Source organism: Pseudopipra pipra, chromosome Z (genome assembly GCF_036250125.1).
Source record: "Pseudopipra pipra isolate bDixPip1 chromosome Z, bDixPip1.hap1, whole genome shotgun sequence".
Taxonomy (NCBI): Eukaryota; Metazoa; Chordata; class Aves; order Passeriformes; family Pipridae; genus Pseudopipra; species Pseudopipra pipra.
In genome coordinates, this window is record NC_087581.1 from 40,756,139 (window position 1) to 40,783,052 (window position 26,914).

The window sequence follows — 26,914 nt, forward strand, 5'->3', positions numbered from 1 at the left end:
CCTTCAATAAATTTGGAATAGCCTCAGACCTTCCACCTTGTAAAGAGCCCTTTATTGCTGTCGTCATCCCATTCCACACCCGGACCTCGGCAAGACTGTTTGCAAGCAGAGCAGCTGAAGAATGCAAATAGAAATAGCCTCCAAGCTTCCATTCGTTCTTAGAAAAAGCAAACTTATTTGGCCTTGTTGAACATTTTATGACTTTATCTGTTCCCAATTTTATGTAGTTATCAGTATATTCCTATTACATTCCTACATCATTTGTGACAAAAACATGCAGTTTATTTTCTGACATGATGTGAAACTCTTGCTTTGCAGCACAAAGCATGTTTTTTGAACACCTGAAGAAAAAAATGGCTAAAATATACAAATAACTATTCTCATGGACACAGTCTGGGGCTGAGATAAATTTTATCAGTTTCATGCTTACACTTGCACAATTACAGCTACGTTACACATGGTTTATAATGTATGTGTGGTTTGCCTAATCCACACTGTCATTTTTCACTTATTTCCTCCTTTGGAAACATGGTGAACTAGTTTACTACTTCTTGTATTTTTAATTCTCTACCTCAGCTTAAAAAGGTTAAAAACATCTTGGATGAGTGTTGGAAAACCACATCATATGCTGGTTATTGTTTTATTAAACTATAATCAGTTTCAGCAAAGACTATGACATCAGTAGAGAACTTATGTAGATTTTTACTAAGTATAGTTTACAGAGCTCTTCTAAAGGTATCAATTTATTTAAGTATAAACTTCCAGCTTATGAAGCATTATCCAGAAAGTTTTTTCCCCATTGAACTTCAAAATGTTTATATATGGCATGATCCCATTTATAGATGGCACTAAGTAAAAGCACACCATTTTGAGAAAACAATTTCTATGATGGTATAGAATATCAGAGACTTGATACAAAATTATAAAACATGGATTTACAATTAAAAAAAATATTATGAACTCAAGTCTTACAGTGGTCAGTACAGGATCCCTAAATGAGATGGGAAAAAAGCAACATTTACCAAGTACCATATGAGGTACAAAGACACATATGTGTATACACAGAAACATAAACATCAGAGGAAGGGAAGAACACTCACGGATTCTTTCATTTAAACCCTCAAAAGGAACTTCTACCAAAATATTGGTGATAAACAAAACCTTTATCACTAATCAATAAATATTTTTTTTCTCACTGATTTCATTACCATCAAGTTTTTACCTCTGAACTAAAATGTTGTGAATTCCTTCTCATGTGCTTACCCCTCTGCTTCCTCTTTAAAAGAAAAAATCCTTACATATATGATACTACTGAAATGGCTGGAGATTAGGTGTCCTAAGGAACATATGGAAATACCAATAAAAATTGAATCAGATTTATGAATATATTTTTTACAGAAAGTTTCAGGTCCTTAAAAGACTATCTTTCTGGTTTTCCATACATAAACTTATGAGACAGGTATCTTTGGTTCCAGTGTTAATTGGCTATTTGGATGTGCACACAGCAAACTCCCAACACCCTCAGAAACAAGAGAATGACAGTATCTAGTTTCTTTCATACTGATCTGTATTCAGAAATAAAGAGAAGGAAACAATACACAATAATTTAATTTTATGAATGTCAGGAATGACAGTGCACTCCAATTTTGTATCTGTCTCAAATTATATCTGAGCCAAATATTTCATTTTAAGAGTACTGTTATATCTTTTTAAAGGCCTTGGTTTATGTGTTCACAAAATAACTCACTATTTTTTAGTTTTCAGGAACAGTAATTGCTGTAAATCTCGTAAATTACCATGAGTAGTACCAGGAAGACACTCTGTGAAAATTCATCTACATTGTTGCTGGAATATTTATTAAGTACTAAAATATTTAAAGGAAACCTACAACTACTAAAATTCAAATTACATTTCACCTGAGAAAGCCTTTCTTATACCACTTAGTATTATTGTTTTGTCACTGTATAAGGAAGCATCTAATCCAATAACTAATCTTGAGTGGAAAGATTTCTTTTCATTAGACAGCTGAATGAAACCATTATATTAACTGAATATCCCCTATTGTGTTTTATCAGTTTGCACAATAAATTGCACTGCTCACTGTGGTAACTGACATTTTCAACATTTGCACATACAATAGAAATGTTAGCACCACTTACAAGCTGGTTAGCTCCTGATGGCTTGGTGACCTTCAGAGGTCCTTCAGTACAGATTTTACCTGGCTCCTGCTGGAGAGATCACCTCACATTTTCTCATTATGATCACTCACTTTCCATCATCCCTTCTGCGTCAGCCTCTTCTAACTGATTCCAGTACAACTGAGTTACGTGACACCTTTTATTTAAATTTTTAACATTCACCTTCCCCCTTTGCCTCTCTTAGAGCTCATTTGTATTCTCTGCTCCAGCCGATGGGTGACAGGATTTGACAGTTTGCTGCATAGACCATACACCAATTCCTTCACATATTAAAAGACATTACTCATGTAAAGGCCAACCTCAGAAACTGGATTCTTCCTCCTCTATGAGAAAGTGAGTTGAGAAAAGAACTGCACATACAGACATGACCTCTTCTGTTGGTCCTACAAACAAACACAGAGCCAAGAAAAGGGAAGGAACTAACAGCATTTGGCTTTGTGCAAAGAAAATCCTTAACACAATACATATTAACCTGTGGCTCTTACCCTGTTCTGTTTGCAGCTAGTTTAGGAGCAAAATCTATAGAAAACAGGGCTGACCAAAGATAACTCAAGTAACAACTAGAATGGGTAGCAATTCAAACTCATCTCATGGAGAACGATGACATGAACTCCTCACATCTTTTCAGTGGTAAGAAGATAAGCATTTTGCAGAGATAAAACAATCACCACATTGCTCATCTTTTGTGAGAGAAAAGCAAAAAAACACATGTATTTTTATGAGACAACATACCATGTATAAGATGTTTCTCTTTAAACTATTTGCACCATCCTTATAGTTTTGGTGTTTGATTAAAAAAAAAACAAAAACAAGCAAACAAGCAAAAACCTCAGACAAAGGCAAACAAAATCCCATACAAAAACTCCAAACAAACAAAACCAAAACTGACAGTCTTGATGTTGCAATACACTTTCTCCTGCTTCATGGGAAAGAACAGCTGTCAAAATACTCTGCCATTAATCCATGATCCACAGGATCTTTCTACATGCATCCCTGTAGGCACTGAATGGTGGAAGTCTTTCCTCTTCTGGTTGATATGGCTGTGAAGCAGAGACATTTTTGTAGGCCTTAAAAATAAGTCAACTTGAATTAAAACAGAACAAAGCCAAACTAAAAGAGTGATGTAACATTCAGTTTTCATTTCTCCCTATAAAAGTAAAAAGAGAGCACAAAGTCCTCATTTTGGGATTCTCTACTATCTAAAACATTGATTCAAAATTTCATTTCAAACAATAAAAAAAACCCCTTGCCAGTAGGAAAGTATTAGTGAGATAGAAAACAAGAACTTGGTGCAAACTCACAGAAAGAGCAGAAAGAGACTCAGAAATGCAGTTACGGCCAAGCACTAACCATCTTTCTTACTTACTGCAAGTTTGGAAAAAAAAAGGTTACAGGTTATTACTCATCTAGTCAGGTTTATTTCAATATATTAGTAAATAAAGGATGATTAGTTCCGTGTCTCAAACTACAGTAGAATCTCAGGCATTGTCATGGAACTACCAAGTCTTGGGCTGACTGATGTTCAAATTTCAGAACAACCCTGGTCCTACTGAAATAAATGCAAAATTGTTATTTTGAAAGTCTGCGGTATTTAGGAGTTTTAGATTAGTTCTTTGAGCTCTAACTCTCTATACAGCATTGCCTAAAGACTCTGCACACTGATCACTCCAGTACTCATCACATTTTCCTGTAGCATGAGGTTCTGAGACAACAAGGCTATAAAACCAAAATATTCCCTATTGAGGAAAAAAAACCAACAAAACTATTTATTTGTTTTATTACTTGTTTTTTCATTCATTTTATATGCCCCTGCAGTGATGACCCAAGTCATACACAGCACAGCTTGTGGTAACTATGTCAATCCTATCTCACATGGGCTTTCTCATGAAGCACCTGCATCTTTGGAAGCCCTAATGGTAAGGGAGATACGCTAAAAAACCAGGACATAGCTTTGCTATCAGACGATCGTGACATTAAAAAACATAGTAATAAGCCCTTGCATCGCACTAAATAGAACACATAAGTTCTCTGTTTACATGCACACAGACAAAGGATTGATTTCTCCTCCTCCTCTAGAATGAGATCCAATGACAAAAAACAAGACAAATCATTATCTTCTGATACACTATCATTTAAGTCTCCTCAGTTAAGGTTATAAAATGTCTGTAGGCAAATAGAAATAGCCAGAAACCATGAAATATTGCTTAGGGATTTTTAAATTTATTTATTTACAATTTTTCTGGAAAAGAGGATCATTAGAATATATTGCTAGGGGCACTTTTTACTCAGGTGAAGATTGATACATATTAGGAATGACAGACAAAGGCACTAAACATCAGCAGCACCCTATCTGCATCTGTGTGTTCTGTAGCGGTCCTGTGGACAAATCCGAATAATCTCTGTGAGTCTCAGTCTGAGACTTGACAAGACTCACTCCAAAGATCATACAGCTACAGGTACAAGACCAAGGAAGACAATTAGCTTGTCTGTCTTGCAGATCAAAGAGAATAAATTAATATAGACAGAAGCTACTGCTGATCACCTTAAATCTAATTCACAGATTACATTCAGATTTGGACTTTGTCTCAACAACTCATCTTTCTTTGCTTGTCATAAATTCCAGCAGAAACTGAAAAATGCCCCATATTTTTGCTTTATGTGGAAGGAACATAAATCTCAAGGAAAGCCTCCTAACGGTGAAGCCACTATATGATTCTTGAGCAGGGACTTAAAATTTTCTTTAAAGTACAGGGCTATTTAATCTTTGGTGATCAGCAGATATGAACCCAGGTCTAGTTCTGAGTGAACAGTTGCAAAATCTCAGCTACCACTTCTGAAAAAATAAAAAGCTAAAATGTCAGAAAATGCTTTCAGAAAGTCCATAAACTAAATGTGGAAGGTAGAATTGCAGAGAATGTTAGGGGATTGTTAAGAACAGTTAGCAGAGTGAGATTTCAAGAGAACAAGAACTTGCACAAAAATATTCTGTGAAAAAAAATTAACAACAAAAAACTATGAGAAGTACACATTGTTATCATCACATGTATCACATCGCCAACACTAGTATGCCTCTGCACATCATCCAGGACAACAATTTACTGTTTAAATGTTTTACTGAAAGAAGAGAATGACAGATGTGAAAACATATTTATCCTCTCAACAAATGCAGTAGTCTCAGTAGGAGGCAAAAGAATAAACATCACACAAGGCACAGTAAATATAAACTGAAAGTATTTATTATATTGTCACTTCTAATTTAAGGAGATTTAACAGGTATTTCCTTATAACATTCACATGCCCTTTGGAAACTGTGACAATAGAACGATGTCTCTCTGTGACAATAGAACTGTCTCTCTTTTATTTAGACACCAAATCAGATGGATCAGATAAAAACATGGGCTCACTTGTAAGGCCAATCCCAGTTTAGTAAGCATGTCAGCACACACTGCCTAGGAAGCCTACTCCAGGGATGCAGGGTGAGGCATTCTGGGTCTTGGAGTGTCCAGAGGTACACTGACACACATGAGCAGTGTGTACACTACTGTCATTGGTCCAGGTGAATCACATGCCCCCCAAGGGTATATATTGGGGGTTTTTCTTTGAAATAAAGGATTTGGCTGTTTGCAATCCAAGCTGCTGGGTCATGTCTTATTATATTATATTAATAAGCCATCCACTGGACTGCCATCCAGTAACATGCCAGACCAAAGAGCCTTGAGAATCCAAGCTGGAATGGTAGCACAGAACACAAGCTGGTGATGTTTATCTCATGGATATGTCATCCACCCCCCTACGACTTCTTTCACTGGTCCCTTTCTCACCCATCTCTTCCCAAATATCCTTCCTTCATGTATTTGCTTCCAGTCCTGGCCCTCTGCTTCCTTCCTGCTTTCTCCCCAAAATCACTGTCCATGCATCAGAGGGATGGAACTGCAGCTTAAGGCAATTCCATAAAACATCAACAGATTAAACGGACACAGGTGCTCTGCCAAGAAAGCTTAGAACAAGACTTCAGATTTGGGGGAAAAGAAAAAGCAACAGAACACCTCTCCGCTCTTGTCCTAGGAGTTGCAAGTAGTTTCTACAGTAAACGAAATCCCAGAAAAACAGATGCAAGAACTGGGATGAAGTTGTGGCACACACCCTCAGTCTCAAGAGGCAAGAAGTTTCTGTGTTCTCATCCTACATGAGCAATTCTCACACTTTAGACATAATCTAAGAGAAAGTGCTCTTGGTGGTAAAAATGTTTTGTATGAGAAGTTGAGCTGATGTCTGACATTATGCATGTAAGTAAAAGCTGTGGGAGAACTGAGCTTCTTAGAGAAGCTTTATATCTCTGCCCAAAATTCCTCCAAGCAGTCAAACTCCACCTCAGCTTCAAGTAGGTTTCCAGCCATGCATCATATTTATCTGAAAAATTGTTAAACAAGTTTTGTAAGCTGTATTCAAGCAAGACTCAGCAATAGCTACTCAGCCATGGGCTTGTCCTTCCAAAAGAAAAGCATTCACTGCAGAAGTTCCTGCCCCAGTGTCAAGGCCCTGCTCCCCACTTTGAGGAGCCACAGGAGAACATGTGCTACCAGAACAGTGATTATAATGGACCATCAATCTGCTCAGTTTTGTGTAACTTTAAATAGGAATTAAACATTCAGAATCTCAAAATCTGATCAGGACAAGCCACAAATTACCTTTGATTCAACCTAAGTATCTTTAGGCAAAAGACATTTTTCTGTTTCATATTTCCAGTACTCCAGTCTGGTTATTTTCAAAGACAAGGACCGCTTGCTCTACAGTAACATGACACCCTTGAGCTGGATTAAATATGCTGTATTCTTGCAAAGTTAGCTATTTTTACACTCGAATAGTCAAAGCAAAAATTGGCATATCATACAGTTCTAGTCAGAAGTCAAGTTTCCATCTGTGAAATGAAATACTGTGAAGCAATTGAGAACATGCAGTAGAAAAAAAAAATCCACTACTTTCCCCATGTCTAGTTGATAATGATTTCCTTATATAAAATGTATTGAGTTGCCATTTACAAAATGAACTATTTTAAGGGAGAGATCTGGGCTCCTCTGACAAGTTGCTGAAGATATCAAATTCTTCAGAGAAGCTTTCCACGCATCTCCTCAAGACACAGAATAAGACAAAGATGAGATATGAAAAAAAAAGATAACATTCTGAGCAAAAGACATTTTTCAAGGTATTTGATAAATACATCAAATATTTGATAAAGTTTGGAGCCACAGAGGATTAAAAATGACAGTAAGTCCACCTAAGATAAATTCCAGAGTGTGTTTCTTCAGACATTTAAGAGGAATTTTTTTAATATTGGGCACAAATATTAAGCTGATAAAAAAGATTTTAGAAAGTGTTCAGGTAAAGTTCTTAATAAGGATCATGGAATTTCTCTGTTAGATGACTTGAGAGGAGCTAAATGGCAGGCACAGGGAGCCAAGTTCATGAATTCCAAGGTAAGGAGGGCAAATTTACATTTTCCTAACACAGGCTGGCTGTTTCGGGATCTTATCCTGTAGCCCTCCCACTACCAAAACCCTGCCACATAAACCTAATACAGCATGAAATTCTCCCATCGTGTCTTAGAGTGGATGGAACAAGCACTGTGGGTTAGTAAAAAGACATCCTGTTTTAGGGGGAGGGGAAGAAGACACAGAGAGAACATACCAGGTAGGAAACTGCCCACTATCAGTATCTAGCTTATGCTCCACAAAAATGTTTGGATACATCATAGAAACAGATCCACTGCCAAAAGATGTGGCAAATTACTAGCTTGAGATTCCCATTAGGAAAACTATCATTTGTTCAGATCTTGGGCTGCATTTGCAGTCTGCAGCTTGGCACAAACTTTGTTGTGTCTCTACTAAATAAATTCAGTGCAGCATCTTCTGCTTATTTCACCATGAAAAGTGTATCACTGAAGCATCTCCTCCTACTCACCTTACTCATTTGACTGAAAAGACTTGACTCCAGACTTTCTAGCACAACAATCTTGTTAGTGCTTGTAATGAAGATGATGTGAGTCATCACCACTGACACTTCATTTTAAATTCATATTTAAAGTTAACAAGTCAGTATAGCCTGAATTACACAGAAAATTCATAAGCAAGTCCCTGCCCCTTCAGCATTGCCTGACTGCTGACCGAACAGCCAGTTCTTAAACAAAAAGTATCTGTCCTTTGGCAGACATCAGCTCTTTGTTAACCTCATAGACAAAGCGGACAATGCTGAGGCACAATGAATATAATCTGGAGACCACTAGCATATTTCACATTCAACATCTTGAACAGTTAACATTTCATGATAATGATCACTGATAGGTGACACGTTCAATTTAACTGGCATATTACAAAAACATCCTGAAAAACTAAGTTTAGACGAGAAATCATGAACAGGTCACTGGGGGAACTGACAGGCACGTAAGTAAATAAATTAGCTTGACTGAGCCAGGACATTACTAATGAATCAAAATATGATAAGAGATGTGCATAGTTTCATGTGATATGCTTACAGGAGGGTGACATACAGAAACAGGCCCTGATGGAAGTTCCAGCTTTGAGCTCAGAGAACTAAGATATTAAATTATTTTTACATCCTCAGTGATGTCAAAATTAAAATTACACTACTTCACTCCCTGTCAACACTGGCATGTCTGCATTAAGTACCTCGGAATGGATTTTTACTGTTCTTTCATCATGGTAAGTGAGAAGTAACCCCATTGGCAGGCATCCTTGTTGTAAAAGACACAGTTAGAAGCTGTTGTGCATGGACTGTCACAAGTGAATTTATAGTCTGACAACATATAAACAAAAAAACTAGGGCAATACTTGCTTAACAGAGGAACAATCGACTGCTATTAGAGAAAGAAAGTAATAATAACTTTGAGGGCTCTTTTCTGCCCCGTTGCATATTTTGAACGGCATATTATCCTGTTGATGGAGAAATCATCAACTAGATTTCAACCCCCCTGATGAAGCAAAACAAACAAACAAACAGAAGTAATTTTTTTTAAAGTCCCTTTTTAAACTATAGAAAAAATAAGCACAGTTAGGGCAGAAAAAATAAGGGCAGTTTTTGGTTTTTACTACCATGTAAATTGACTATTGCACCTCCAAGTAAATTTAGGGCAAATATGTGATTCTGGGGCTCCTAGATAGTCCTATACGCAAAAGAGCTCCTTCAAGCACAAGCTTTAGCAACCAAGCAATGACTGTTACATTTTTTGCTGCCCAGGCTTGGCTCCTCCTCGGAACCGATTAAGGTGAGTGGGAGGGGTCAGGCTCATTAGCAGGCTTGTTAGCAGGTGATAGGGGAGACATAATAAGAGCCTCCAAGAGAGCATGAGCGACAGTCGCTCACGCACCCCACACAGGAGCGAGCAAACAGGGGCGTGGCACGGCAGTGAGGGCGTGGCACGGCAGTGAGGGCGTGGCACGGCAGTGAGGGCGTGGCACGGCAGTGAGGGCGTGGCACGGCAGTTTGCACGGCAGTTCGCCCAGGCAGGGCAAACAGGCAGGGCAGAAGCCTAAGGTATTTCTGAGGCTTTTTTTTTTTTTTTTTTTTCTCACAGCTCAAGGCAGTCATGCCTCCCAAAAAAATGAAAGCTGTTGCTCCTATTACCAGTAGAGGGGTCTCAATAGAGACAGAACCCTCTAAAAAGGATGCAGCCACTCAGGCCTCTGGCTGCATAGACTGTTTGAGCCTAGAACTGCTACCAGAGGACAGCGTGAGAAACACCTGCATACGATGTGAGCAGGTGGATGATTTGCTATGTCTGGTGGCAGAGCTAAAGGAAGAGGTGGAAAGGCTAAGGAGTATAAGGGAGAGTGAAAGGGAAATTGACTGGTGGAGTCACACCCTTTCGACTCCTAAGGAAGCCCAGCAGGAGGCGGTGAAGCCCAGCCCCCCCTGCCATCAGGCAGACAGAAGGGACAATATGGATGGGGAGGAATGGAAACAGGTGCCTGGTCGTAGAGGCAAAAACACCCCCTCTCGACCCCTTTCACCTGCCAGGGTGCCCTTAAAAAACAGGTATATGGCCCTGGTTTCAGAAAGTCTGATGGAGGACAGTCAGGAGGAAGAGCTGTCTACAAGGTCTTCTGGTTACACCCGGTCTACTGGATCTGTTACAACTACAGGTAAGAGGAAAAAGAGAAGGGCTATTGTAATTGGTGACTCCATTTTGAGGGGAACTGAGGGCCCTATATGTCGGCCAGACCCATCCCACAGGGAAGTTTGCTGCCTTCCTGGGGCCAGGGTGAGGGATATTACGAAAACACTTCCTAAGCTTATTCAGCCCTCAGACTATTACGCACTGTTGGTTGTCCAGGTTGGAAGTGATGACATCAATAACAGGAGTACCAGGGTAATTAAAAAAGATTTTAAGGCTCTGACCCGATCACTTCATGGGACAGGAGCACAGGTAGTAATTGGCTCAGTTCCTGCGCTAGCTGGGATGAATGAGGAGATAAATGAGGAGAGGTTTAGGAAAGCACAGCTTACCAATAGGTGGCTTAGAGGATGGTGCTATCGTCAAAATTTTGGGTTTTTTGATCATGGGGCAAACTCCATGTTGCCTAGTCTCGTCAAACCAGATGGGCTTCATCTATCTGGGAAGGGAAAAAGAACTGTAGCCCGTAAGTTGGCAGGGTTAGTTAGGAGGGCTTTAAACTAGGTTTGAAGGGGGAAGGGGCGGCAACTGGGCTCTCCAGAAATAAGCCTAAGGGTGTAGAGCCTGAGTTGAGAATAAAATCAATGGCCCAGCTGAAGTGCATGTACACCAATGCACGCAGTATGGGAAACAAACAAGAGGAGCTGGAAGCCATAGTGCAGCAGGAAAACTATGACATAGCTGCTGTCACAGAAATGTGGTGGGATGATTCACACGACTGGAGTGCTGCTGTGGGGGGCTACAAGCTCTTCAGAAAGGACAGGCAGGGAAAGAGAGGTGGAGGGGTGGCTTTATATGTTAGAGAGTCTCTTGACTCTGTTGAAGTTGAGGTCAGCAGTGACAAGGGGTTGAGTGCCTGTGGACCAGAATCAGGGGGAAGGCCAACAAGGCTGACATCCTTGTGGGTGTCTGCTACAGACCACCCAACCAGGATGATGAAGGAGATGAATTATTCTACAAGCAGCTGGCAGATGTCTCAAAATCTCCAGCCCTTGTGCTTGTGGGTGACTTTAACCTGCCAGATACCTGCTGGGAGCTTCATACTGCAGAGAAGAGGCAGTCAAGGAGGTTCCTGGAGTGTATAGAGGATAATTTCCTTCATCAACTGGTAAATGATACTACTAGGGGTAAGGCCCCACTAGACCTACTGTTTACAAACAGAGAGGGGCTGGTGGATGATGTAGTGGTTGGAGGGCGCCTGGGGCATAGTGACCACAAAATAATAGAATTTTCAATCCTCAGGGATGTAAGGAGAACCATCATTAAAACCTCTACTCTGGACTTCCAGAGGGCAGATTTTGGCCTATTCAAAAAACTAATTCAGGACATACCCTGGGAAACAACCCTTAAAGGCAGGGGGGTCCAGGAGGGATGGACATGCTTCAAGCAGGCAATTTTGAGCGCACAGGAACAGGCTATACCAGTGTGCCGAAAGGCCAGCCGGAGGGGAAGACGGCCGGCTTGGTTAAATAGGGAGGTTCTGAAAGAAATCAGGGATAAAAAGAAAGTTTACAGACTGTGGAAAAAAGGGCTGGCTACTTATGAAGAATTTATGAAGAGAGTTAGGTCATGCAGGAAAAAAATTAGGGAAAGAAAAGTGGAATTTGAAGTTAATTTGGCTAATTCAGTTAGGGATAACAAAAAGTCCTTTTATAAATACATTAATAGCAAAAGGAGGGGCAAGGAAAACCTCAATTCTCTGTTGGACCTGGAGGGAAATATAGTTAACAAAGATGAGGAGAAGGCTGAGGTACTTAACATCTACATTGCCTCAGTTTTTAGCAGTAAGACAGGTGGCCCTCAGGACAACTGGCCTCTAGAGCAGATAGACAGAGACAGAGACCTGAACAGCCCTCCTGTATTCCAGGAGGATGTAGTTAGTGACTTACTGAGCCAGCTGGATCCTAACAAGTCTATGGGACCAGTTGGGATCCATCCCAGGGTGATGAGGCAGCTGGCAGAAGAGCTTGCCAAACCGCTCTCCATCATCTTCCAACAATCCTGGCTCACTGGGAAGGTCCCAGATGATTGGAGGTTGGCGAATGTCACCCCAATCCACAAAAAAGGCTGCAAGCAGGACCCTGGCAACTACAGGCCTGTCAGCCTGACCTCGGTGCCTGGCAGGGTTATGGAGCAGATCATCCTGAGTGCAATCACACAACACCTTCAGGATGGACAAGGGATTAGACCCAGCCAGCATGGGTTTAGGAAGGGCAGGTCCTGTCTGACTAACCTTATCTCTTTTTACGATCAGGTGACCCACCTGGTGGATGAGGGGAAGGCTGTGGATGTGGTCTATCTAGACTTCAGCAAGGCCTTTGACACCATCTCCCATAATATACTCCTGGAAAAGCTGGTAGCCCATGGCTTGGACAAGTGTATCCTCTCCTGGATTAGGAGCTGGCTGGAGGGTCGGGCCCAGAGAGTGCTGGTGAATGGAGCTGCATCCAGCTGGCGGCCGGTCACTAGTGGTGTTCCCCAGCGAACACCACTGTGTTGGGTCCAGTCCTGTTTAACATCTTTATTGATGATTTAGATGAGGGGATTGAGTCCATCATCAGCAAATTGCTGATGACACCAAATTGGGAGGGAATGTCGACCTGCTGGAAGGCAGGAGGGCTCTGCAGAGGGATCTGGATAGACTTGAGAGATGGGCTGATTCCAGTGGGATGAAGTTCAATAAAGCCAAGTGCCGGGTCCTGCACTTTGGCCACAACAACCTCCTGCAGCGCTACAGGCTGGGCACAGAGTGGCTGGAGAGCAGCCAGGCAGAAAGGGACCTGGGGGTACTAATTGACAGGAAGCTCAACATGAGCCAGCAGTGTGCCCAGGTGGCCAAGAAGGCCAATGGGATCTTGTCCTGTATCAAAAATAGCGTGGCCAGCAGGAGCAGGGAAGTGATCCTTCCCCTGTACTCTGCGTTGGTGAGGCCACACCTTGAGTATTGTGTTCAGTTCTGGGCCCCTCAGTTCAGAAAGGATATTGAGGTGCTGGAGCGGGTCCAGAGAAGAGCAACAAGGCTGGTGAAGGGACTGGAGCATAAGTCCTGTGAGGAGAGGCTGAGGGAGCTGGGGTTGTTCAGCCTGGAGAAGAGGAGGCTCAGAGGTGACCTCATCACCGTCTATAACTACCTGAAGGGAAGTTCTGGCCAGGTGGGGGTTGGTCTCTTCTCTCAGGCACTCAGCAATAGGACAAGGGGGCACGGGCTTAAGCTCCGCCAGGGGAAATTTAAGCTGGATATCAGGAGAAAATTCTTTACAGAGAGAGTGATCAGGCATTGGAATGGGCTGCCCAGAGAGGTGGTGGATTCACCATCCCTGGAGATTTTTAAACGCAGATTGGACGTGGCACTGAGTGCCATGATCTAGTAAATGGACTGGATTTGGACCAAGGGTTGGACTCGATGATCTCAGAGGTCTTTTCCAACCCAATCGATTCTATGATTCTATAGTTCAAAATGCCAGTAATTATAACACTTCATACTGTAATTATAAACTAAATATATCTTGGTGTCTATGATAAAAATATGGAGCTTTACATAGTCCATTTTAGAGAAAGACAGGAAGACAAAATAAATAGTGCAAAATGGCTCTTTCTCACTGTGCAAGTGCTTTATTCTCATAAGGCTGCTAAAATAGGTTCTGTGTAACAAACCTTCCATTACATATTTCATACAGACTTTTGGCAGGTTTAATTAATGCTGCAAAAGATTAATAGCAAAAAATAAAAATTCTGTCAGGTTGAAATATCATTGTCAGACACTTATTTCAGCTGCTGAAACATGGTTTTGTACGTACAAATGAGTGTTCACATCCATACGGAGTCATTTATATGAAGGTGCAATTTTTGAATTATTTCACGTAAGGCGAAAATAAATTTATCTAGGTATGTTGCCAAAATTGTAATTTTGTCACTCTGCACATCCAGCTACAGCTATGCTCAACCTGCTCTCGTGAGTAACATTATAAATTCAACCTTATAAATTTGTGCTCAACTTTTCATAATACCTGTATTTTTTACAACAAAATGACACTACAGTACTTACAATTGACTGACCCATCTAATAAGCAGGAACACTGCAAAGAAGTGCCTACAGCACTTTTGTAGTCATGATGGTTTAGAAGCATGAATTACACAGGTACTGTGTTACTTCCCCCTACAATCCTGGTAGTAAACTAAATTATTCAGCCAGAGCTAACAGCCCAAATTTGGATGCACAGGCCCACTTTTGGGTTTCAAACAGATGCTAAAATCATAGTATTTCAATTTAGGTTGAGAACAGTAAATCAAACTGCATATGTTAAATGTTAATAGGATCTTATGTTAACTGTAAGAGGTTAAAAACATTAATTACACAGTTTTAAAGTTGCATTTCTGGAGCAGTGGCTGACAGAAAGATAACACTCATCAGGGAGACCTTTGGACATAAAGACATTACAGGACAAAACATAAATTTCCAATTATTTTATCGTCTTGTTTATAACATAACGTGATATACTGAAATCTGCTTTGTGCATAGTATTTTAACACCTTCCACACCTTGTCTTGAATGTCATCACGGATGATCCTGAAGAACAAAATTAATAAATGTACTAGGCATTAGAAGTCTGGCACTTGGGAAAGAATTTGATTTGTTTCATGTAATAATTTCCTCATGCCCTAATCCGAAGTAATATATATATATATATATATATGTATTCAGTACTAAAGCTGTAGTTGGACAAGCTCTTTTTGCCAACACTAACTGATGTTGCTGCCAAGAAAAGTGTTAATGCTATTGCCTCCATTTCCACCTTTTTAATGCTACAGCTGTTTCACACCTTTCTGTGGGCCAGTGTAAGTCTTCGTGCCCTCTACACAGTGAACTGAATCTGTGAAATCATCCACTCGAAAGAACTGCTGTGGGGGGGAAAGTGTCCTTTGAATTATGCCTTGCAAAAATTACTTTCAGTGTATATTTACACTTGAAAGTCACTCAGTTTCACGCCTTAAGGAAGGCTCACACATTTGGAAGCTTGACTGGTTTTAACAGCTGTAATGGAAGAATAAAAGATGCTACTTCTCCTAACAACCTTCTCCCAAGAGCATCCTCAGACTATCAGTGCTTACAAAAACACTGTAACTGTTTCCAAAAGGACAATTCTTCTCACTACTCCACTTTCCAACAACTTATGTGGGCTCTTTCGAATCAAGGTAAATATCTTCTACAAGTGATAATTCTTTTAAACTAATATTATTTGTATTGTTTCACTTCAAGGTTTCCAGCCTTTCATGGTGCTAAATACAGATGCTTCGCACACTAACAGTTCTTTTTGCAGTTCAAGATCTCATGTTATTTGTAATACTCTAATTTGTTTATTTTACATTTGTAACATAATACTTACTTTTTGGGAAAAAAAAACCAACTATCACATAGAAGGCAAGCTAAATTACTCTTATGAAAGATCTTCTTCTATAATTGTGAAATTAGACTAAGACTGACAAATTATCAAAGATATTTCTGTTAACCCACAGTTTTGCTAAAAAACACGTAATTAACATCGATTATATAATGCCACTTATAGCTTCTAGTCAGCCTTTCCCTTTCATTAATTAGCATTTAAAAACTGCTTCATCCTGTGTTTATTACCTGACCTTATGACTGGAAGGAGAGTTACTCCTAATATGAAGCGCAACACAAAATAATTTATCGTGCTAACAAAAACACAGGACAATTTCCGCAGAAAAATTATAATTTTGTGTCATTTACGATGGCTGTTTTGCCTCCTGAGACCTCCTGACTTTATGCTGTTAAAAAGTTTTCATGAGGTACATACATCTGAACTTAATCATATATAACTCCAGTACTTAAAAACAGCTGTTTCCTTCACTCATAAAAGGGGATTTAAAAAGTCAGTTTTCTCTTATTGGTTTTATCACTGTATTTCAGTGACTGGCAGCTTCAAAGTGCACAGCACTGTATGGCCCTATTTATTTTGTAAAATGTACACTAAGCTTTCTATGCTTTTATCTTCCATCAAGATCACACAAGACAGATATTGTGCATTATTTTCTTTAGTTACCTGGGGTTTTTTTCTTACTTGTGTTTCTGCCTTCTAGTTCAAGAACACAAACGTTCTTTGTGGGGGAAAGTGAACAAGAAAGCAGCACCTGAAAGAATTCACCACCAAGTCATATTCACAAGCAGTAAAATGTAATACATTGTTGAAGATGAAGAATCTGGCAATCTAAGCAATTACAGTAACTGGGGGTTTTTATAGGAACTAAGGATTGTAGATATAAAAAGATGTATGTTAAATAATAGCCTAAAGATTCATAGATTTAAAAGATACCACTGTAATCACCCATTCTGACCCTACCCATGACACAGGGCAGGGAATTTCACCCAGTGACTCCTTCTGTGAGTCCCACGATTTGTGAGTTAGACACTCTTTTTACAAAGGCAGCCAGTACAGCATTTACCATCTCCTGTAATAATCTGCCCTGCTACCTGATTATCCTCATTATAACTATTGTATCGCATATTTCTAACATTTTGGAAGATATTATCTTTCATTTCTCGGACAAAAACCAATCAATGCCAGCTGAATCTGTTACTCTAAACTCTTCCTGCATAGCTTTCTCGCACACCTGGACTAGCATTCTTTGTATCAGTTTATGCTCTGAAGGAGAACAGATATGAGTGTTCACACAAATTTCTTCAGCTCTAGAGCAACTCCTTCTTCTGAAGAAGACTGAAATCTATACAAGACTTTTTTAGCAGATGCTACAACAATGCCAGAACAAGCAGATATCTGAATAAAGTGTTGATTTTGCTTCCATAAGGAGAGGCCAGCATTACAAACCTCACAAGTTCACCTAGTGCAAATTCATTCATATTACAGTTTTGCAATTTATAAATGAAATCATTCCTGGAAATTAAACCTATCTTTTTACTTAGTTCCACTTTATGTGAATAATTTAATTTTATACACTTTAAATATTTTAAAAACTCCTCTTTAATCTTGCTTTTGTGTTTTCTGCTTTAATAGACTTTGCCTCCCAATGTAATCTGTAATAATTATTCCTTACTATTCGCAGTGACTGTTTTCCAAAAGAGACTTTCTAAATAAAATCTAATTAAGCCACACTTCTTGAAGTTCTTTCAGTCTGCTTTTATAAATGTCTTATGTTGGTGAGCATGAAGATCCTGGTTTTCTATCCTCCCTTAGCACAAAACTATGCAGAAAGGCTATGAAAAAATTTGTTTCCTTGCAACACTAAGGTGGCAGCATCCATTTCATTTACTGAAGCGACAAAATTCATTTCCTAAAATAAAGAAAAAAACCAGATTTTGTTGGGGTTATTTTTGATACTGCATGTAAAACACACAGATGGAGACCATCAATTTTGGAAATAACTTTGTGGGTGTTTATTATTCCTTTGACAAACATGAAAGATGCTGAGGGTGGAGGGGTTTTTTTACCTTCATATTGTCAAAGTTTCTTTGAAGTGTAATTTAAGTAATCTGCAATATATTCATTAAAGTTAGTGAGACCACATAAATCATCAGCATCTATCAATCATGGAGAGAGACTTCTTTAAAAGACCATGGAGTGACAGGATGAGGGGGAATAATTCAGACCAAAAGAGAGTAGTATTAGATAGGGTAGTAGGAAGAAATTCTTGGCTATGAGGGTGGTGAGGCCCTGGCACAGGTTGCCCAGAGAAGCTGTGGCCCTCCAAGGACAGGTTGGAGCAACCTGGATTAGTGAAAGGTGTATCTGCCCATGGGCTAGAACAAGATGATCTTTAAGGTTCATTCCAACTCAAACCATTCTGTGATTCTATTTTTCGCCCATTTATCGAGATCTGGTAGTTCTACATTAGAGGCTGTCCCCTGTCCCTCGCATAAAGGTGGTTCAGAGTCACAAGCTCAGGGTTCAGCCCCCTGCCGCCATTTCCCCGCCTCCCCACAGTCACCATAAAATGGCGGCGGGTGAGGGCGGGGACTCTCCCGCCGCCGTGCACGCGCGTGGCTCGACCAACAGCGAGCGGTGACCCGGCCCCACGTGACACCCTCAGAACTACAACTCCCGTCATGCCCCGGCGCTCCCCCCTTCCTTTTCCGGCTCCCCCTCAGTCCCACCGCGCTCGGGAAGGTCGGGCAGGGCGGACGAGTCACCGCCGAGTCCTGTTTGTATCATGTTGTCCGCCGGCGTCCGCCGCTTCGCCACCTCCGCCATCCGCCGCAGCCACTATGAGGAGGGACCTGGGAAGGTGGGCAGGAGCGTTTCGGTCTGCTCAGGGTCGTGGGGGATGGGGGGGATCGGGGATGTCTGTGATGGCCGCCCTGTGATCACCTGCTTCGTGTGGCTTTGGGATGGCGCTCTGCTGCCATAACACCCACAGCAGACTAAAACTGGGGGCTGCTGGCCCCCAGCGCCCTTCCCTGCGGTGGTACAGATGATGAGCATTGCGGTATGAGCAGCAACAATGATACTGTAAACGCTTTCTGATGTACCTTGTGGGTTGTCTCAAAGCCCCGCGTCTAAAAACTTAATTTTAAGCGTATCTAATGGAAGTGAGGAAAACCTTCACGGGGCAAATAATTAAATGCCAGTACACTGGGGAGGCTGTGGATGTGTGTCCTCAGGAGAGGGTGAGACCTGCAGCAAAATGGCTCCGCTTTGGGCTGCAGATAGAGGTGACAAAGTGACCTCCAGAGATCACATCCAAAGAGTGTTAAGGTTTGCAATTCTAACCCCCTGCCACGGGCAGGGACGCCTTCTGCTAGCCTAGGTTGCTCCAAACCCCGTCCAACCTGGCCTTGGACACTCCCAGGGATGGGGCAAACTGTGCCAAGGCCTCAGCACCCTTACAGGAAGAATTTCTTCCATAAATCCAGCCTTAATTCCCTCGCTTTCAGTTTGAAACTGTTCCCCCTCGACCTGTCACCACAGTTGTTGAAGTCTCTCTCCAGCTTCCCTGTCGGTGCCCTTCAGATAGTGGCTGATTATTCATCATCACAAACACCGTGTTTCTTTCCTTGAAAGGAAGGGAAACTACTTTGAAATGACATGTTTATTTTACCGGTTTGTCTCTACCTGTTAGTGCTCTGAGTTTCTCACCGTTTTCAAGTCAATGAGAGAGCAATTAAACTGCACGGATTGCAAAACTAAAGCTCCCTTTTCTCCTCCAGAACCTGCCTTTCTCTGTGGAGAACAAGTGGCAGCTGCTGGCACTCATGTGTGGGTTCTTTGGAAGTGGATTTGCTGCCCCTTTCCTCATAGTCAGACACCAGCTCCTGAAGAAATGAAGGGCACAGACTGTAACTGCACTAACTGGGTAACTGATTTTATTGCTTTTCACAGCACAGTGGAATTTAAAGAGCCTGGCCTCATCAAAAAACATTGTAATTTTCAGCCTTTTGCAGTCCACGTGCTCACAGTTGTGGTTTGCAGTTGCATCATAATGGCTCATATAATGGACAGGTTTTAGTTTGTGTCACAGAGCTGCTGCACTCAGTGGTTTGTGAACTTTGCCTCCCCAGAGGCCACATCTCTGACTGTAACTAGAGCCATGTCTGCTTTCACCTTTGAGGAAACACAAAGGTACACCTGACACAAAGGTCCTCCTTACTGTAGGAGTAACTGGCATGGGTGATGTGACAAAACAGGATAAGAAACTGTGATACTGTAAATGCTTTCTGATGTGCCAGATAAAGAGCAGTAGAAAACAAGATTTCTTAAGCTTCTTCAGCCATATCCAAACAATTATACCAGCTACATCATTCCTGAATAGTTCTGGGCTAAAGTCCACTTGAAAAAAGGTCATTAACAGAAATTAATTGATGCTTGCTGATGGTCCTAGCAAAGCAAGCCTCAGACATGACCCAGACTGTGCAAGCATGTCACTCACAGTTAAAAGGCTACTTCAGTTTGTCCTGATACCATTTCCACCTTGGAAATATCTGATCTTGTCAATTCTGTAATCTGAAAAACATGTTTTTCAGAAACTGGAATGACCCAGGTAGTTCTTGGAAGGAAATAACAATCCTCACTGGCATCTCATAGTTGGAATAAATTGAAATTATCTGTGTAATTCCTTTGCCAGTTTGATGTTTTTGAGTCCCTGGACTGAGGAAGAAACAAAAATCAGCAGACTTTTATTGAACTTCAGCATTTAGAACTGTATGGCTTCAAGGCCTCTGCAAAACCAGGTGATGGATGAAGCCAAGCCCATCAAAAATTCTAATTAAAGTATGTGCTTATAGCTGTTCTGTATTCAAATAATAACTTGTAATTTTATTTGTAGTAGTAATGTAGAGTTCCTAAATTTGGTTCATTTCTTTTCCTTGCAGAGTTGGAAGTCTTCTACCCATCACCTTTCAGTGGGAAAATGATAGCTGCAGTACAAGCTGGATGGGTCTAAATAAAATCTTAAATCTGAAAACCTTGTGTTCTGTATTTTATGCAGCTGCTAAAGTGCTTTTGACAGCTGGTGTATTCTGAGAACCCCTTCAAATTCCAGTGTATTGCCATTAAACACTAATTGTTGTGTACAGAAACAGAGGGTAAGAAAAATTCACATTTCAGAAATGCAACTGGGCAAATAGTGGTTTACTATTAATATTTTCTTTACAAAGAACTTTCAGTACAATTTTGTAAGCTTTTTAATCTAATGCGCTCAGTTAATTCAGGATTTCTTGAGTACAGATTAAACGATATTACTGGTTTTGATCTGTGCAGCTCTGCAGTTGATAGTTGGTATTTTTTTTTATGTAACACCTGCCCACCAGAAGTTGCAAAATGAGGAGCCACATTCTCCATTCACAGCAAACTGTGCTGCCAAAGCAATAATTAGTCCCTTTAGAACCAGACTGTTTCCCTATGTGAGTTGCTCAGGCAGTTTTCAGTAATTTTCAAGCCCCATCAATTATCAAGTCTGCAAGTTCTCTGTCTGACTTTAGTAATTGGTTCCCTTAGGATTTCAGAACTTTCCCTTTGCAACAGAAACACATTAAGAAGTCTGTTCTGGTCTGTCTTTCTGTTAATACAAACTGGGACAGTCTGCATTCTACCCAAAGGCATTTTTTACTACTGGATTATCTATAATGTCATCGCTGTTCAACAAAGCAAAATCTAAAATTCATTGTTTTGGTTGCTTGAGTGGAAAATGCTCTTTGTCATTGAGAGATATGTGGCTCCTGTCATTCATATCAGATGTTGAACAGTGTTTAATTTCACAGAAGCACAACTCCAGATTGTATTTGTCTCTCTGGCTTTATGAAATCACTGCTTATAGCCAGACTTGATTTTGGGAGCACGTGTCAGTCTAGAGCCTCTTCCTCTTCAACCATATTAGTTATTTATCTATCTATTCATTTGACTGCTGTTCTTCAAATTTATGCTGGTCTTTAACCCATTCTATGGTTTATTTTAAGTCCCCCTACTCTTTTATTTGTTTGTTGGCTGCTAAACAGATGAGCCAGAAAACTCTGGTAGATTTTTTTACTCACCTCACTTTCTCATTTAGGAAGGACTTCTCCAAACACATTCCCACCACAGATACTAACATGGAAATACCCAGCCCTGAGTGATTGTAGAGACAGAAGTATCACTATAAGTATGCAGAATGAACTGATAATGATAATAAGTGGAATAGGTAGATTCATTAAAACCCAGCAGCTGTAGAATTAAGTTGTGCAAAACAAGTTTGTTCCGTCACACTCAGCTGTATAATAGTCTGAGTACCCAATGAAATATTTATTTTTAAAATAGCGTTTTGGATTCCCTTCAAGGCACCTTGACTTGGTAGGAGATAAATCAATTGAAGAAACAAGAGGTAGAAAAATAAAACCCTTGCAGGTTTGATGTTCCAACCAAAAAGCAATATGTAAGTGGTGCTTCTCTGTCATTAAAACTGTGTGAAGGAAACAAGGCAGTGGTTAAAGGACCTCTGGGACGTAACACATCTGCGTGAATTATTGTATTTTTTACTTGCTAGATGCCACTTTTAAGGAAACTCATTAATGGTCCCAGAGTTTTTCCCAGTTTTCCTGATATAATTTTCCCTTTCATGAATTCTATTTTTACACAAACTCAAAATTGTTTCACTTTTCTTCCAGAGAGCTTCACACTTTACCATTTTATTTCTGTAAGGTATAGTTCTCAAGCAGTTACTCAGTTAAATCTGAGCAGATGTGAATTAGGTGCCCTATGTTTTAATATTTTGAATGGTTTTAGTTTGGGGGTCGTTCTGTTGTATACTGGGACAGCTCTGGAAGGACTTGTGTTCAGTTACATGGAATGGGGTAAATATTTTGATGTGATGAAAAATAATATATTTTTTTCAAATCACCTGATCATGGAATTTCTGCTCAGCAATTAATTTGACAGTGTGTCCTATTCAGATCCCATTTTCAGAAAGCAATGGGAATTTGACTCCCCCCCCCCACCCAGTGAACAGAAATTTTAGGTCTTGTTCAGTTGTGTCTTGAAACATCTGGTATTAACCTGCACTGGAGACTGGATACTGGATTTCATGAACCACACTCCAGTGTGGTTTAAAAGTGGTGAACCACTCCAATAAGAGTATGAGTTACTTATGAAAATTGTTTTAAAATCTTGTTGCTGCTAATTAAACAGTGGGGTGAAAATTAAAAATATTTTCCAGTGTAAGTTCCCAGCTACTCCTTTCATGTTTCTTGCAAGCCTGAGATTGTTTTATTTCTGTTTGAGTTTGACATAGGAACATGAAACAAAATTAGAGGTTTATAAGCAAATTGGGCTGGAGGAAGAAAATATGAAACTATAGATTTTGGTTGTCATGACAATCGAATTAGCAGCCATTCTTATTGAACATGAGCTGTAGATGAGAGTTTGGACAACATTGCACAGGTTAACACATTCAAGCTGTTTTTATTATTTAAAGGTAAGGGTCATGTACACATTGCACTTCATTGCCTTGGTGTAGTAACATCAATGGGCATTTCTCAAAAAATTAAATAGAAGTATTAAGGAAAAAGGAAGAGAAATATTTGCTGCCTCCATAAAATAGTAATTGATTGTTCTCAACTTCATGATCAAAAAAATGAAGTTATATAAAGTTATATATAGACTCTGGCTGTCCAGTGCTATAAAAATATTCCTACCTGTTCTCACCTCAGTGGAGTCCATTAAACAGCCATAAGAAGTTATTTTTAATTATTGTTTTAATGTGCGAAAATATGTGTAGTAGGGGCAAAGCAGATTAAGTCTCTGGATTGCTTAACTGGAAATTGGAATGTGCATCACAGGAACCCAATAACATATTAGTTTATTTTTACTGGTATTGTAATTACATCTTCAATTATCACAAAAAGACATGGGTTGAAAAATAGGAAGAATGGTGTAAGTTAGGGTTATGTGATACTGGAAAAACAGACTTTGGAGTAGCATTGGCTGGTTTATGGCAGATCCAGGTGAAAGGACAGCGACAGTGAGACCCCCTGAACTGATGGGACTGGTGCAATTAACCACTGTTTCAATTAAGTAAAACATAAAGGTAGAATTTCCCCTCCTCTGATCAGCTCCCCAGCGAGCTTCTGTTTGCTCTGATTGCAGTGAGAAGATAAATGTTAGTTGCTTTCTAGCATGATAGGTCAATAAGTTTGACTTGCATTTAAATGAGTTTAAAATAATAGTATTTGCTGGAATTAATGTGATCCACTGTTCCATTTTCCTTTTCTGGTATTCCATGAATAATATTAAGTTCTTTTCCTTTGGTTGTGCCACCTTTTTCCATTAGCTATGTGTAGAGTGTGCCGCTCTTTGAAAAATGACAGTGTATAAATAGTGTTGCTGAGAACCCAGCTAAGCCAGAGCCAGCAACAAAATGTACCTTGAAAATGAACCTTGCTGGTGATGCCATAAGGTCCATCTGTTTTTTTCTTATTTTCCTAATTTTATAAGCTTTATAAGTAGTTAAGTAGTAAAAGTAGATTTTAGAAGCCACAGCCCTTATTCCTCTACCCTTTAGCACAGTAGTTTACACATTCCCCTACCCCATCACCCCATTCCATGCTCACATATCAATATCCCCTGAATTCCGGTAGAAAATGTTTAAGAGTAGGCCCTTTTGTTTAGAGAAGGCTTGTACCTGGACCTAAACCACAACAGCACAGTCAAGAACTGGGTGAAGGTGTGCCCCCTGTACCCTGAAGATGATGAAGATGATGAAGAAGGGCTCTCAAAAAGCCCCTAGCCCCAATTCCCAAGGGGCGTGACTAAGGGCAAAAGCTGCGGGATGGACAAAACTTGGATTGGTCGGGCAGTATTATAAATTGTAACATCTGAGGCAGGGAAGGTGCGCATCATGTAATCTCTATGCTTCAGAGGCACAAATTAAAATCTTTTCCTTATCTCACCTCCAAAACTAGTTTGCCTCGGAGTTTTTTTCTCCCTGCATTTTCTTTAGGCAAGACTGGTGAAAAAACGCTTGTAAAAATCATGTATATAACAATTATGATAGGTGGTGGAAGGACAGAGATGAGAGGAAAGAGTGTGGTCTGAGGTTTGGTTTCTTTTTCTAATTTTTTTTTTAAATTGAAAATTCTTGAGGGTTCTTTGGACTAAGTGTAAGGGGCTAAAAAAACCCAGAAAAACGCAACTCCATAATTCTGGACTAAATGAGGTTTTGTAAAGATGAGGAGAAAGATCTCTTTCTCAGGGAAGGGAAAACCTGCTAGCCACCATCAGCATGGATATTTAATGGTAATAGGTGGGATAGATAAGATCTGGGGCTTTGTAGATAACCAAAGCTGTTGCCTGACACAGTGGCAGGATGGGCTATTGGGGGGGGGAGGGATCAACATAAATATATGATCCATTAATATAAATGAGCAATTCTTTCTCCATGTGTTTCTGAGCCTTCCATGTAATTGGAAGTAAAAGCTGAGGAAGATGTAACCTCCCTAAAGAAGATCCATGTCTCTATAATTCCTCGTCTGGCAGGGTTTTCTCTGACAGCCCGAAGCAGCGCTGCTTCTCCTTCACGTTTGTTTTTCCAGACATGATGCTGCCCTCTGAATCCAATACTGCAGAGACTTGTTTTCTGCCAAACAGCAGGATTTAAGTTAACTATTATCTCAACCTGCTGTCCGGAGCTGTTACTGCCTTTTTATATTGTAGTCAGAAGTATTTTGGTGCTGGCTTTACAAAGCTGCGTGTGGAGGGGATGGGGGTTTTTTTGGAGGGGTGGGGGGAAGGCTTGCTACCCCTAAATAAGGTCTTTTTGATCATATTCTGAAGTGGCAGCACAAAGAGAGAGGTATTCTGCAAAAAAAATATAATAGGTACTGCATAATTTACCTTGTTAGGCCCAATTGAAGTGCCTCTGCCCAGTACATAACCTAAACAGAGGGTGTGGGCACTGACAGCCTGTCTGCAGGACAATTAACTTGCTGGAGGTGTGACTTCAAAGTCACTGAAATTTTATTTAATTCTGGGTTTCATGCTGCTTTGAAGTTACAGCAACGCTGTAGCGGTTCAATTGGAGTTTACCTCTGAAATCAAGCTCTGTAAAACAATTTTGCCAGCTGCTCTAATCCTAAGTAGGTCAGCAGAAGATTAGCTAGTAGTGCCTTGGATAGGTTGCTTTTCAAGAAGTTAATTCAAGTTGATTTTCCTGAGGTTTGCTGGGTAGGCAACCCAAAGAATGGGAAGTGAAAAGCCCAAAAAGCCAAGCAGAACATCAGTACAAAGCAAAAGGATAGGGCTCAGACATTCTTGTTTTTATGGAGTGTTGGGTACCACTGACTGGTTCACTTTTCATTTCATTACATTATAAATTGATAGTCAACCTAATTTCCTCAAGACTCAATTTTTAGCACTTGCTCTAGTGGGTTTTTAAATACAGCTGTATGCAATTTTTATTTTTATTTATTAGAACACAAACTCAGGTCCCTTGTTTTCTAGTAAAATGCCCCAACCATCCCTCCTATGGAAGAAACAATCCTTGAAAAGTGGAATAGCTTGGTGGATGACACTGAGAGCACACCCTCATCAATGTTCCTGAAACCGTGAATTAAAGCACACCCTTGGGAAGCCACCACAGATCACCTGAAACTGAATCTGGGTCTCTCAGTATTCTACGCAAAAGCTCTCCTGGGTGCAAAGTGACCGCATACTACTTCTTTCTCCAACTAAATTTAGGTACCACTCCAGCAGCCACTAAATCAGGTTGTAGAGGAGAAAAAATAACCGCAGGTCCTGCTTCTGAAAACAGCAGCATTGCCAGATAAAGTTTTTCTAAAATTATAGGAAAGGAAAACGACAATGTGTCGTCAGGGACTGAAAACAGTCATTATTTCTCAAGCCCCCCTAGCAATTGTCAGATGAGGTTGCTAAATGAAACCTTGGGCCTCCCTTAGAAATCAATAACCTTTGAAAAATTAGTGACCAAACAGAAATGGAAGACAATCCAAGGTAAGTCTATGGACAAAATAGAAAAAAATAAGTTTGAACTACCTTGCTGAAGATGAAATAGTGGAAGGTGCTGCTGGGTG

General features: G+C 40.3%; 1 protein-coding gene, 1 long non-coding RNA gene and 2 other non-coding genes across 7 annotated transcripts; 3 read left to right on the forward strand and 1 right to left on the reverse strand.

The window, feature by feature from the left end:
- Window positions 1–349: 349 nt before the first annotated feature.
- On the reverse strand, window positions 350–18,372 carry LOC135407676 (uncharacterized). Of its 3 annotated transcripts, XR_010426963.1 has the most exons (3): window positions 16,449–18,350; window positions 14,917–14,953; window positions 350–3,238 (listed from the first exon to the last, which is right to left on the reverse strand). It is a non-coding gene; the product is annotated as an uncharacterized LOC135407676 (long non-coding RNA). The 3 variants fall into 3 exon arrangements; XR_010426961.1 differs by lacking the exon at window positions 350–3,238 and having other exon boundaries at window positions 13,977–14,953; window positions 16,467–18,372; XR_010426962.1 differs by lacking the exon at window positions 350–3,238 and having other exon boundaries at window positions 13,977–14,953.
- A 108-nt stretch (window positions 18,373–18,480) lies between these two features.
- Window positions 18,481–20,820, forward strand: LOC135407675 (cytochrome c oxidase subunit 7C, mitochondrial). 2 transcript variants are annotated; one of them, XM_064642920.1, is made up of 3 exons: window positions 18,481–18,645; window positions 19,568–19,713; window positions 20,482–20,820. In XM_064642920.1, the coding sequence occupies exons 1-2, from the start codon at window positions 18,571–18,573 to the stop codon at window positions 19,682–19,684; spliced, it is 192 nt and encodes a 63-aa protein (XP_064498990.1). In that variant the 5' UTR covers window positions 18,481–18,570; the 3' UTR covers window positions 19,685–19,713; window positions 20,482–20,820. The 2 variants fall into 2 exon arrangements, with proteins under 2 accessions (XP_064498990.1, XP_064498989.1); XM_064642919.1 differs by having other exon boundaries at window positions 20,729–20,820.
- LOC135407906 (small nucleolar RNA Z39) lies at window positions 18,826–18,888 on the forward strand. The gene has a single exon (XR_010427074.1). It is a non-coding gene; the product is annotated as a small nucleolar RNA Z39 (small nucleolar RNA).
- Window positions 20,022–20,082, forward strand: LOC135407905 (small nucleolar RNA Z39). Its single transcript, XR_010427073.1, has one exon. It is a non-coding gene; the product is annotated as a small nucleolar RNA Z39 (small nucleolar RNA).
- Window positions 20,821–26,914: the final 6,094 nt, after the last annotated feature.